The 12650-nt window shown below is 56.8% G+C and overlaps 1 protein-coding gene across 1 annotated transcript in view; it reads left to right on the top strand.

The window, feature by feature from the left end:
• The window catches only part of LOC137140818 (adhesion G protein-coupled receptor E5-like), a 44092-nt gene extending 33293 nt beyond the window's left edge, over positions 1 to 10799 (top strand). Inside the window, exons 18-30 of the mRNA XM_067529464.1 lie at positions 90 to 136; positions 497 to 568; positions 1211 to 1385; positions 1741 to 1857; positions 1974 to 2212; positions 2456 to 2620; positions 3397 to 3588; positions 3776 to 3996; positions 4428 to 4494; positions 4810 to 4901; positions 5158 to 5326; positions 5587 to 5679; positions 9070 to 10799. Of these exons, the coding sequence (XP_067385565.1) occupies positions 90 to 136; positions 497 to 568; positions 1211 to 1385; positions 1741 to 1857; positions 1974 to 2212; positions 2456 to 2620; positions 3397 to 3588; positions 3776 to 3996; positions 4428 to 4494; positions 4810 to 4901; positions 5158 to 5326; positions 5587 to 5679; positions 9070 to 9105 (1685 nt within the window). The 3' untranslated portion in view covers positions 9106 to 10799. The remainder of the gene's footprint in view (positions 1 to 89; positions 137 to 496; positions 569 to 1210; positions 1386 to 1740; positions 1858 to 1973; positions 2213 to 2455; positions 2621 to 3396; positions 3589 to 3775; positions 3997 to 4427; positions 4495 to 4809; positions 4902 to 5157; positions 5327 to 5586; positions 5680 to 9069) is intronic.
• Positions 10800 to 12650: the final 1851 nt, after the last annotated feature.

The following is a 12650-nucleotide window of genomic DNA, read 5'->3' as shown; positions in this document are numbered from 1 at the left end:
GCGGCGGGTGCACCTGGCTCTGGTGCAGGCACCTACCCAGCCAGGCCCCGCATCCCCCCATCTCACCCCTCCTCCTTTTCCATCCCTAGAGCTCACCTGCCCCCCACAGCTGGATGACAACGCTATCAAAGCCCAGGTGAGTGGGTCACAGATCCCGGGGGGGGGGGTTAGACCCCGATTCCCCTTTACACCCCACTTGGCTTTTCACTGATTTTACCCAGCCAGGATTCTGGGGCCAAACACCCCCCAGGGCAAAGAGCCAATGGCCAGTCCCTGGGAGCTGCTACAGGCCAGCCGAGCGCTGATGATTCTCAGGTTGCAAACTCCTTCCCCCACAATCCCTTGCACATGCCATGCACCCCCTAGGGGCCAGGTGCAGCATTGCCCAGGCTCCCTCCTGCACCTGGCTTCTGAGCCGAGGGATCCTCTCGGGATGGGGGAGGCGGGCTGTGATTCTGTGATCTCTTTTCCTGATCGGAGCAACTTCCCAGCGCAGGTGGGACGTCTCTGCGAGAAGCTGAAGTCGAAGAAGGCTCCGGACACTGCATCTAGGAAGGCAGCGCTGCAGGTGCCAAGCCAAACTCCAGGGCCTCGCTGGGTTTGTTCTGGTTTGGGAGGAATCACTCCTGCAACTCAGATCTAGTCTCAGGGCGATCTCTAGGGATGCAGCACCTGGAACGGGAGAAACGAACAGCAGCACTGCCCAGAAATTCCCAGGCCCGCCTCTCCACCAGGCTCTGTGCCCAAGAAGCTGGCTCTTTCATGTCAAAGCCAGAAGGGACCATTGTGATCATCTAGTCTGATCGCCTGTATAACCAGGCCACAGGACTGCCCCAGATAATTCCTAGGACAGATCCCCTAGAAAAACAGCCCTGCTCTGTCTGGCTGTGTCTTCACAGAACTGGTAAATCCCAGGGTCCGAGCCCCTGGCTCAGCCTAGCCTGGGTGTGACGTCTCCACAGCAAAGCCCTGGCCATGTTGCCGGGCGCTCGCTCGTTCTGCACCTGCCTGGGTGTGGCTGTGGGCAGCTCCCATGTGTGGTGAGACGCTCAGGGATTCTCTCTCGGGCAGTCGTGTCAATTGCGGGAGAACGTGTCTGCCCTTCAGGGGGATTGTGGGAAGGCAGAGGAGCACCAGCAACCTGGGCATGGGGGTGTGGGGCAGGGGCTCAGGCACTGTGACACCAACCTCCCCACCTTTACTTGGCCAGAAATTCTTGAACACGGTGGAGGAACTGCTGACCGGGGTCGGGCTGCAGAACGGGAGCATGGAGCAGAGACATCGCATGGTAACAGAGGCGATGGCCACAGTGGAAAAGCTGCTGAGAACGCTGACCCTGGCCCTGCCCGATGGCATGACGGGCATCACAGCCACCAATGGCACAGGTCAGCGCCCAGCCATGTGGCATCAGCATTTCCATTCGCGTTCTCATCACCCACAGCCCGGGCACCCGTCCTGCTCCCCACAGCACCCCCTGCTGGGGGATGGGAGCACCCACCCCCTCTGCCCACAGCGCCCCCTGCTGGAGGATGGGGTCGCTGACAGTGCCCCCTGCTGGGAGATGGGAGCTCCCCCCACAGCCAGCATGCCTGCCCCCCTGCCCACAGCGCCCCCTGCTGGGAGAGGCCAGGGCTGCAATAACCAGGAGCTCCCCCCACAGCCAGGGAAGCCCCTTCTTGCCGAGCTGCAGGCCTCTCGGCATTCCTCTGTTGTAAGCGCTGGTTGGCGTTGTGCTTCCAGAGCTGGGGCTGGCGATCAAGCGAGTCGGGTACCAGAGCCAGGAGGCCGTGACGCTGCTGCAGAGCAAGACGCAGATGGAATTAAACTGGGCCGTAGCCCCAGGGCAGGAAATTGAAGGTAATTTGGTCATGCCGTGTGCAGGGGGGACGGGGCATAAGCAGGGCATTGGGAGCAGCTCTCCCTAGTGCCCGTCTGCCCCATGCCCCTCATTTCCTCGCTCCTTTGTCTCTTAGGCTTCACGCTGACCGGGCTGCTGACATACCAAGGGCTGAGCTCCGTGCTGGAGGGTGCTGCGCAGGTGGAGGGACCGGAGTGGAATGAGATCAGCCAGGCTGGGAAACAGAAGTGGGAGGAGGAGCCAGGGCAGGCCAGCTACCGTGTGCTGTCTCCAGTGGTGTCAGCCTTCACCAATGCCCCACACACCCCGGCTTTCAACCTCTCCATCAGCTTCTGCTTCAGCCACCCGGAGCCGGTGAGCCCCTGGGCCGGGCATAGGGGGAGGAGACCCTGGGGCGTTGGGGGGGCAGATCTGGGGCCCAGCCAGTCGGCAAATCAGCCTCTCCCATAGGGACAAACTGTCTGTGCCCCCAGCCCAGCTCAGCCTGCCCACCTGCCCTCGCAGAGCCTGGGAACTCTGCCCCCACCAGCACCCCCCACTCCTGCCATTGGTTCCTCTCCAGGGGTTCCCGTGCACCAAGCGTCTCTCTGTCCCCAGGAGTCCAAGGATGAGCTGCACCTCCTCTGCGCCTACTGGAACTCTAAAACCATGCACTGGTCCACCGATGGCTGCACCCGGCTGGAGTCCAACGCCACCAGCACCCGCTGCCAGTGCAACCACCTGAGCAGCTTCGCCATACTCATGGCCTTTTACGAGCTGGAGGTAGGCGTGGCCCACGGCGGGGACTTGAGGTTGGCCAGGGGCTGATGGGGTGATGTCAGGAGCCTGGTTCCCCTCCATCTTCCCCAGCCTAGCCGGATTCACTCCAGATTGCCCCCAGCGTAAACCCATTCCCCACGGGCAGGCAGGGCCCTGGAGCTGATCTGGGGCACAAGCAGCCCCCCTCCTCCATGGGTTAGGTTTGCATTGTGGGCCAGGGAGCGGTCCCCATCCCCATTGCACAGATGGGGAAACTGAGGCAGAGAGGAGTTAAGGGCCTCTGCCAAGGAGACACAGGGAGGCAGGCTACACCAGAGCTGGGCTAGAACCCAGGAGTCCTGAGCTGTGGCGCCTTAGCTGCCAGATCCTCTGTCCAGTCTAAAAGCAGCTCCCAGCTGGGCAGGACCTCCGCCCCACGGCTCCCACCTGCCGGGGGGGCACTCTGCTGTCTGCTACAGGTGAACTGCCCCAGCCTCACACCTCCCAGCGCCCCCGTCCCGCAGGGTGTGGGGATCAGTGCCGAGGATGCCCCCTCAGTTGGTGGGCACCCTAGCGCCCCCTTGGGTGCCCATATCCCAGGGACTGTGGGTCAGCCCATCGTGGGGGGCAGGGCCAGGCCAGGCAGCAGCAAATCCATCAGGGATGCTGGACCCAGACGGACCCCGTGGTTCCCACAGGCTGCCCGGTGTTGTCACTAGGGGTCTCCCCCAGCTGTGGCCTGGCCTGGCTGCAGCATTACAGGAGTCTTGACTAACTCCCTCCACCCCTCCCCGGTGCAGGACTGGACCCTGGACGTCATCACCCAGGTGGGGCTGGTGATCTCGCTGGTCTGCCTGCTGCTGTCCATCCTCACCTTCCTCTTCTGCCGCGCCCTCAAGGGCCGCCGCACCATCATCCACCTGCACCTCTGCCTGGCGCTCTTCGTGGCCGACGCCGTCTTCCTCCTCGGCGCCTCCAGCACCAGCAACAAGGTACCCGGGCGCCCCCACCCCACCTGGCGCCCCCCCACCCCTCACAGCGCCCCCTGCTGGCAGAGGCCAGGCCCAGCACTCTCACCCTGCCCCTCACAGCGCCCCCTGCTGGCAGAGGCCAGGCCTGGCGTAGCCGGGAGCTCTCCCCCTTGCTGGGCCTGACGTCCCCGCCTCCCGTTGGCTGCAGGTGCTGTGCAGCGTGGTGGCCGGCCTCCTGCACTATTTCTTCCTGGCCGCCTTCTGCTGGATGTGCCTGGAGGGGGCCCAGCTCTACCTGATGGTGGTGAAGGTCTTCCCGCCCCACGGCCTCAAGCGCCGCTACATGTTCCTGCTGGGCTACGGGCTGCCGGCCCTCGTCGTGGGCATCTCGGCCGCCACCTACAGCGAGGGCTACGGCACGGCGCGGCAGTGAGTCACCGGCCCGGGGGCGGGGTGAGGGGGGGTCGACCCAGCGCTCGCAGCCAGGGCTTCTGCCTGTGGCCACGAGCAACCGTTGCACCGTGCCCAGCGCACACGGGGGAGGGGAGCGGCTCAGCCGGGCGTGCCACTGTCCTCTGAACCTACAGGCACGTGCAGCTCTGCTGCCGGGGGTGGGGAGGAGGCGTGGGTGAGGGGCCTCAGCATGTCCTGCTGGGTGCCAGGGGGAGGGAGGGGGGCACACACCCCCACTGGGGCACGGGGCACTTTCTGCGGGGGGGGGAGGGGCTGGCACGTGTCCGTCCCCCACTCCCAGAGGGGAGGGCGTGCTCTGCTGCCAAGGGAGGGGCAGACCCCACCCTGCAGTGCCCCCCGCTGGCAGGGGAGCCACTGACCCCCTCGTCCTCCCCTCCCCCCCCCAGCTGCTGGCTCTCGCTGGAGAGGGGATTCCTGTGGAGTTTCCTGGCACCCGTCTGCACCATTATTGCGGTAAGCCTGCCCCCCCGCACGTCTGTCCTTCCGCCCCTGGCCCCCCACTGCTCGTCTGGGCCTGGGCATGTTGTGCCTCCTCCTGCACCCAGCCCCTGCTTCGGGGCAGCCAGGCCCATGCCCCCCCCCCCCCGCCGCAAGTCCCCAGCGCCCAGGGACAGAGCCAGGTCTCCCCTGGGAGTGGGACACAACAGGCTCCCCGGCTCAGGGAAGGGGCTGCCCCATGGGTTGCCCAGCAGGCTGAGCCCGCAGCCCCCCATCCCCACCTGGGACACAGTCGCCCCCTCCCAACCCACCTCTCCCCTGCCCCGGCAGATCAACGCCACCATCTTCGTGGTCACCGTCTGGAAGCTGTCGCAGAAATTCACCGACATCAACCCGGAGATAAGCCAGCTGAAAAAGTTCAGGTAATTGAGGGGAGGGAATAGCAGGACCTGTCATCCACCCCACCCCTGGTGTGCGGGGAGGGGGCAACCCAGGGGATGCGGGCACCTGTGACTGCCCTCACCCCACCGCCTACAGGCTGTGGGTGCAAAGCAGGGCTGTGGAGGAAGACGTCTGTCACATGCCGTGGGGAGGGGTTCATACTTGGGGAGTGAGGCAGGCCGTGGCAAAGGGGCGGGGCCAAATGACTGATTCTTCCCCCCCCCCATTCCTCCGCAGGGTGTTCACGGTGACGGCCATCGCCCAGCTCTGCATCCTGGGCATCACCTGGATCTTCGGCATCTTCCAGTTCAACCAGCGCAGCCTGGCCGTGTCCTACATCTTCACCATCCTCAGCACCTGCCAGGGGCTCTTCATCTTCCTGCTGCACTGTCTGCTCAAGAAACAGGCCAGTCTGCCCCCCCCCCCACGGTGCCCGACCCCCACCCATGGCACCCCCAGCCGGCGCTCAACCCCTGCCCCACAGCACACCCCTAGCCAGGGGCTCCCCACACCAGCCAGCGCTCCTGCCCTGCTCCCCACAGCGCCCCCTGCTGGGAGGGGCTGGAGTAGCTGAGCACTTCTCCCCCAGCCGGTTCTGGGCCCTGCTCTCTCCCTACAGCTCCCGTGCCATGGGATGAGCTGAGCGGCTCTGCTCTCTCCTGACAGGTGAGGGATGAGTATCGCAGGTGGCTCCGCTGCGGCAGCCTCCAGAAGCCGTCCAAGTACTCCGAGTTCTCCAGCTCTGCGGCCAACACACGGGTAAGGGGGGCTCCTGGGTGAAGGCCCCCAGTCGCAGCTTCCACCCACGCTCCACGCCAGGGCAGGGCCCTCCTGCCTCGCAGCCCTTCCTCCTGCCCCATCATCCCCCTTTGCACCCACTGCCAAACCAGGCCCAGCGACAGCTGCGCTGCCTCCTGCCCACAGGGGAGATTTGGGAGTGCGGGGGAGGGGATTAGGCAGAGCTGGGCCAGAAAGAAAATTAGAATCCAGAGGGAGCCAGAGCCCCTAGGGTGTCCCCAGCTCTGGGAGGGGAGTGGGGTATAGGGCTTTGTGGACGAAACAAGGCTTTACTTTGCGTTGAGGTTTATTAGAGATTTGAGATTTTTTTATTATTATAAAAGCACAAGCATATGCAAGGGGAGAGCCACTGACAGAGTTGTTTTTGGTTAGTAAAGGGTTTTTATTTTTAGGCAGATTTTAATATATATTTAATATATATTTATAACAGTGTTAGAATTACAGCATTTATTTTTTATTATTATTAGTTAAGGCATTAGTTATTATTAGTACAAGCATTTTCAGCTAAGACAGTTGATATTTTTTAACAGTTTACATTCTTTTTTTTTTTTTTTTTTTTTTTTTTTTTTTTTTTTTTTGCACTGTTTTACTCTGTTTTACTTTCTCCCTTTACCCATAAGACATACTTTTCTTGACCAAAGTTTAAGGCCTAAGCAGTTTACTTCAACAATCCCCCCTTTGGTGCTTTATAGCACTATACTGCCTTAAACTTTTATATTTATCAAGTTTTTAATTTTTTATTTGTTTGTTTTATTTTTTTATTTTAGTATATATATTATATATTGCTGTTTTTTGTTTTGGGCTTAGCATATTTTTTTGCAGTATATTTGAAGCAACATTTTATAATCATTATGAATATTTGTATATATATAAAATGCTAATAATACTTTTAAATATAAGTAATACGATGTAGAAGATTTTGGATTTTTATTTTTTGAGCTATAATTACAGGCTTTATTGATTTGTTTTATGGAGCTTTGCTATTTTTTTAATATGCTTGGTTTGTGTGAAAATGTTATGGGTATTATTTGGTATGTAAACATAACATTTGGGTTTTATTAGGGCACACACTTTTTTTTTGCTTGCTAGGATAAAGTTTAGGTCTATTTCATTTTGCAGAACTATTTTTTGTATACTACTTATTTTAGTGGCTATGTGTTTAAAGCTATGGGTAGTTGCATTGGCTATTTTTTTAAGCACTTTAGCAATGCGCTTTATTTTTTTGATAGTGTAAGCAATTTTAAGGTGAGGCAAGGTGATATTTTAATATTGTTGGGCCTTGGTAATTGCTTTTTGGTTTTGGAGCTTGCTTTGGGGTAGTGTGGGTGTGTACTTAATGGCAGAGAGAATAGCTTTAATATAGCAGGAGCTTTTTTATTATGGGGGTAATTTTTATGGGCTTTATTTTTACAAATAAAATAATGACTTACTAAATGTATATGTTTTTGTGAGTAAGCTACAGAGCTTTGCATTAAGCGAATGCCATAATAGCTGATGTTTAGGAGGTAGGGAAAAGAGCCTTTAAAAGAGCTTTTATTTAGGGCAACATATTTTGTAGAGTTGATAATGAAGGTATAGTTACAAATGCTATAATTCACTTTTATACTTTTGTGGTGTGTATTTTTTTTATATGGATTAGTATTTTTGGGGGGCTTTATAAGCTAGCACAACATTTGCAATAAAAACAAAAGTGCAAATGTGTGTGTGTGTGGGGAGAAAGAACACTAAAAGAATCTACTATAATTTTTGGCTGTATTAAGTTGAGGATACAAAGGAACATATGGAGTGCTAGGTGGCCAAGCCTGGCCAGGTTTACATTGGGTCTTTAGCTTCTTTATTTGAATTTTTAATTTTTGTTGGGAGTTTTTTAGACTCCTTACCCGGGATTTATGCAGTCTTTTAAGGGTTGCCTTATACTAATCAATATATGCATTTCATTGAGCCTGTTTTGGTGACTCTAGGGCTCCGCAGAGGTGTACAATTTTATTTAAATTAAAAGTTCCAGTCAAAAGAAACTACTTACTAGGATCCTTTCTGGTATACCAATTCCACTTAGCCAAATATCTGCAAGTTTTTTGGCCATAATGTGTACACACATAAAATGCTGGGGTTCTTTTTGGTGAGAAGGAGGCATCCTTTGACCCTCCGACCCCCATTTTCTCAATTCACACGGGTACAATTACACAGGGAAGGTTCATAAAGGGAGTCCTGTTGCCAGCAGGGCGCATCCGAGTGAAATGCCAAAGGCACTTCAACGGCGTCTCCTACTGTGGCTTTAGGCTCATTGCCGTGGATAAAAGAGAGGAAAAATTAATCATTCCCACTGGGTCACAGGTTTCCACCGAGCCTGGGGTTCAGCCCTGGGGCGGCTGAACTCAGCTTAAGTCCTAGACCTGGTCAGCGGTTATCATTTCAATTCACACATTATCATTTTAATTCATATATTTCAGCTGGTTTTTTTAATTTACAAACCGGTTCTGATTTTTATTTACACACCGGTTATAGTCATAATTCACACTGGTTATAACCACAATCACACAACCCCCAGCTTTTAAAATCTTTTTTGACTAGTCACCTTATACCTTACCCACTATGTCTGATTAGCCTTCTTTCAAAAAGTTTAGATCGCGTCAGCCACTGTTCAGGATTTCCAACCCCCCGGGCAGTCCTCCACCGAGCACCCCATCAGAGATTTCAAAAGGTCTCTTACCTTGCTGTGGCGCCGGGGTTCGGAGGGAGACGGCCTGCAGCCTGTGTGGCCCTGACTGGGCTTTTAGCGATCCGAGTCATGGCACCAAGAACTGTGGAAGAAACAAGGCTTCACTCTGCGTTTTAGTTGCGGTTTATTAGAGATCTGAGACTCTTTTATTATTATAAAAGCATAAGCATATGCAAGGGGAGAGCCACTGACAGAGTTGTCTCTGGTCAGTAAAGAGTCTCCACCTTCAGGCAGATTTTAACATATATTTATAACAGTGTTGGAATCACAGCATTCATTTTTTTATTGTTAGTTAAGGTTACAGATATAGGCAAACTGCAGTACAAGCATTTTCAGCTAAAACAGTTAATATTTCTAAGCACTCTTTACATTCTTTTTTTTTTGTTTTGCATTGTTTTACTCTCTCTCTTTACCCATAAAACATACTTTTCTTAACCAAAATTTAAAGCCTAAACAGTTTACTTCAACAGGTTAGAACAGGGAGGGCGGGGCTGGGAGCCAGGACTCCTGGGTTCTATTTGTCATCTCACTCCCCATGAGGCCTCAGGGCTACTAATGACCAACCCAGGGGTGAAGGGACAGGGGGGGTTTGTCCTAGGTCCTGCTGTAACCACCCCCCCCTTCTTTTGCAGCAAGGGTTGCAGCCCTCCCAGGAGTCGGGCTTCTAGCACGGTTTTCCTCAGCCCCTTCGAGACACCGCAGCTTTGCACATGACAAAACCCGGCGCCCTGCCCCCAGCCTGGCACTGCCCGTGAGCAGGGACCCGCCCTGCAGCCGCCAGGACTCACCCCATGCAGATGCTTCAACGGTTGCCCAGTGGAACCTGCCAGGAGCCACCTCACGAGGCAGGCATCTTCACGCTGCCCAGCTGCCCCCAGCGCTGCCTCCCCTGTCCCCAGTGCCAGGCCTGCCCATTGCCCCCACCGTGGTGGGAGAGCCCCCAACCCCTATCAGCATCACCAGCAATAACTACAGCCCGGGGCCAGCCGCTCAACACCGCCGCTGTGAACTCTGGCTGCCGGGGGGACCTCCCCTTTGGTACGAACAATTCCCTGGCCCCGCCTGCGGTACCGGGGCAGCTGGACTGAGCATGCAATGGAGATGGGCGGCCGTGGGGCGGAGGCTTTCACCCCCCTGCCAGGGAGTGGGAATCCAGCCAGCAGCGATGACAGATGCCCTCAGTTATACATGGATGTAGCACAAGGGGCTCCCCACCCACCCCCCCCCGAGGGACTCCCCACTCAGGGACGTCAGCAGCAGCCACTGCCCTGGCTTCAATGGTACGACACAGCATGCGCTGAAGGAGGCAGGCGGCCCCCAGGGCTCTGCTGTGTTTGCGTCTCACTGGCGCCACGTCTTTTTTTTTATATAATCTTTTTAAAGTTATTAAAATATTAAGTTTTGTGACAAAAACAGCTGCTCCGAGGAGTCAAGAGCTCGGAGATAGAACCCAGGAGTCCTGGCTCCCAGCGCCCCTACTCTGACCACTAGACCCCACTGCCCACCCAGAACTGGACACAGGACTCAAGCAGCCATCACCCCAGTGACAAATACAGAAGAAAATAACCTCCCTGCTCCTACTGGAGCTTCCTCTCTTCAGACATCCAATCACACCAGCCCTGGAGTTCCAGTGTCACAGGGGACGCTCACTTTCAACTGATTATTCACCAGCCCCCCAACTTTTTTCCCAGCACCACTCCTGGGGAGAGTGGACTACATTGGACCCCACCCCTCTTCCAGAGCCAGGGTAGAACTCAAGAGTCCTGATGCGCAGGGTCGTGGGGAGACAGAACATTTAATACTTTGATACACGGCTGCTGCTCTGGGGTGGGACACGGCCGTTGTGAACAGCTGCAGACACTTTCCAGCCCAGATATAGTGTCTGATGAGGCATTTAAACATTAATTAGGCCTTCCAGTGCTGGGTGCTATTACACACAAAACGAATTCAAACCTCGTTAAAAAGGCCCCTGAGCCCATCAAGAAACTAAATAAACCCCAGGGGCATTTATTTGGTCATAAAAAGTTTATTCGAGACACACACACACCTACAGGTTTAAAAACTGTGTAAAAACAATGAAATACCCACGATGTGGCTTAGAAAGGGTTAAAACAGCAGCCATGCTGGTGCTGGGCAGAGGGGTTGAATCCGGTTATCGGCTCTGTTCAACTGCAAGAGAAAGGCTGTTATCCCACTACTGCCACCAGGGAGCTCCCAGTGACCTGGCTCAGCCAGACTCCCCAAGGCTCCACCACGGAGCTCTGCCCCCCAAACAACAGCACAGCAGCCATCACAGCCCCCTCTACAGTGGTGGGGACAGAGGCCTTGGGGTGGGTGTGGGATGTCCCTGGCTGCTGCTGTTGCACAAGCATCTGAGATCAGGAGGGACCCCATCCACCACTGAGTCTCATCTACAGGCCCATCACCATGGCATCTGGTGCCATAGGAAAATCTGCCCCCCACTCAGGACTGGTTATTTCTCCCTCCCCCCAAGCACACGGGGCTCCCCAGCTGTGGTGCCCCCCAGAAAGCCAGGATGTGGGCCCAAGCCCCCAGCTGTCCCCCTGGGCAGATCCGCCCCTGCAGGCGGGAGAGGAAGGGACACGGGGCAGGCCTCCCCGCGGGTACGTACTGTACGTGGAAATGTCGATCTCCTCGGGCAGCTCTGCCACGTTCACCTCGAAGCGATCCTGCACCTCGTTGAGGATCTTGGCGTCGCCCTCGTCCGACACGAAGGTGATGGCCAGGCCCTTGGTACCGAAGCGCCCAGCGCGCGCCACCTGCAAGGAGCAGGGAGGGGCCATCAGTGGGGAGCCCCTTGGGAATCCAAGAGGGGGAGGGGCCTCCCAGAGCCCCTCCCACCCGCACCATGTGACAGTCACTGGGAGGAGCCACTGGACTCCTATAGGGAGCGCCTGCAGCCAACCAGGAGCCAGCATGAAGTGAGGGGGGGAAGGGCATGGGCCAGCACAGGACCTCCAGGGGCTGGGGTGGTTCCGTGACCCACCCAGGGCAATGCAGCGGGGCAGGGCCGGAGGCAGCTCTCTCATGCTCCCCACCAGCCCCATGGGGACTTTGGGGGGAGGTGCCATAGTCAAGCATCCTCCCCGCCCAATGATTCAGCTGCTTTAACCCAGGCAAAGAGCCCCCCCATCCGCACACACCAGACAGGCCTGGACCAAGCCCCTTCCTGGGCAGCCAGGCCCTCCCTCCTCCCCGGGCACCTCAGCCTCGACAAACTTGCTCCAGTAGCAGCGGGAATCAGCAGAATGGCTGCTGGGCCCCCAATGCTGGGCAGAACCTGTGGACAATGCCCTGACCCCTGCCCCCCACACACCTGGTTGAATTCCAGCACGTCCAGCAGGTTCTTCTCGCTGTCCTTCAGCTTGACGTAGTACTGCTGCAGGCCGTGCAGCGTCAGCTTCGTCTCATCGTCCATGAACACCTCCATGGGCTGGGGGAGCAGGGAATCTCAGCAACACCCCCGGGTCTGAAGCCAGCACTAACAGCACCACTTGAGATGGGAGGAGCTCCCTTTGACAGCAGCTGTAGTAGACTCTTACCCTCCCACACACAGCCCAGATCCTAGAGGGGGGAGTCAAAGCCTCCCCCTCCCCAGCATGGGTCAGCAACACCCCCCAGCTGCTGCTGCCTTGCCAGGCTACGAACATGCCAGGGGCATGGGTGCAGCTGCCAGGCTCTGAGCGGCCATGCTCCCCGGCGTGGTGGGAAGGCATTTCCCCAGCAGACCCCCCACAGAGAGTACTGGGGTCCCAGGGACCCTCTGTGAAGGAGCCAAGCAGCCCAGACCAGCTGGCCCCTGCCAGGCTGCCTCTTGCCCGGAGCAGAGGTGGAGGTAGGGGTGGCTGGGTGCCCCATCTAGCCAGCAGGTGCCAGGCGAGTTGCCGGTGCCCAGCCTGGAGGGTTGGGGCAGGATCGAGGGTGGTTCTCCTGGCCAGGCTGGGGAGGGACCAGGGGCAGGCCCACAAGGGGTGATGGGCAGGGGGGCAGGCCGGGTCTTGGAGTGGGGGGACTCACATCCTGCATGAACTTCCTGCAGACAGGCCGGATCGCCTTGCTGAGGGTGGTGCTGAACATCATGCACTGCTTCTCGTGGGGCGTCAGTCGGAAGATCTCCTGCACGTCCCGCCGCATGTCTGCGGGGGGTGGGGGGGTCACTGCACTGGGGCAGCTGAGGGGATGCTCACGGGCC

This window comes from Emydura macquarii, unplaced genomic scaffold (assembly GCF_026122565.2).
Source record: "Emydura macquarii macquarii isolate MOO-44397 ecotype Brisbane River unplaced genomic scaffold, CSIRO-AGI_Emac_v2 contig_2989, whole genome shotgun sequence".
NCBI lineage: Eukaryota > Metazoa > Chordata > Testudines > Chelidae > Emydura > Emydura macquarii.
This window is presented reverse-complemented; position numbering and strand designations above follow the sequence as displayed.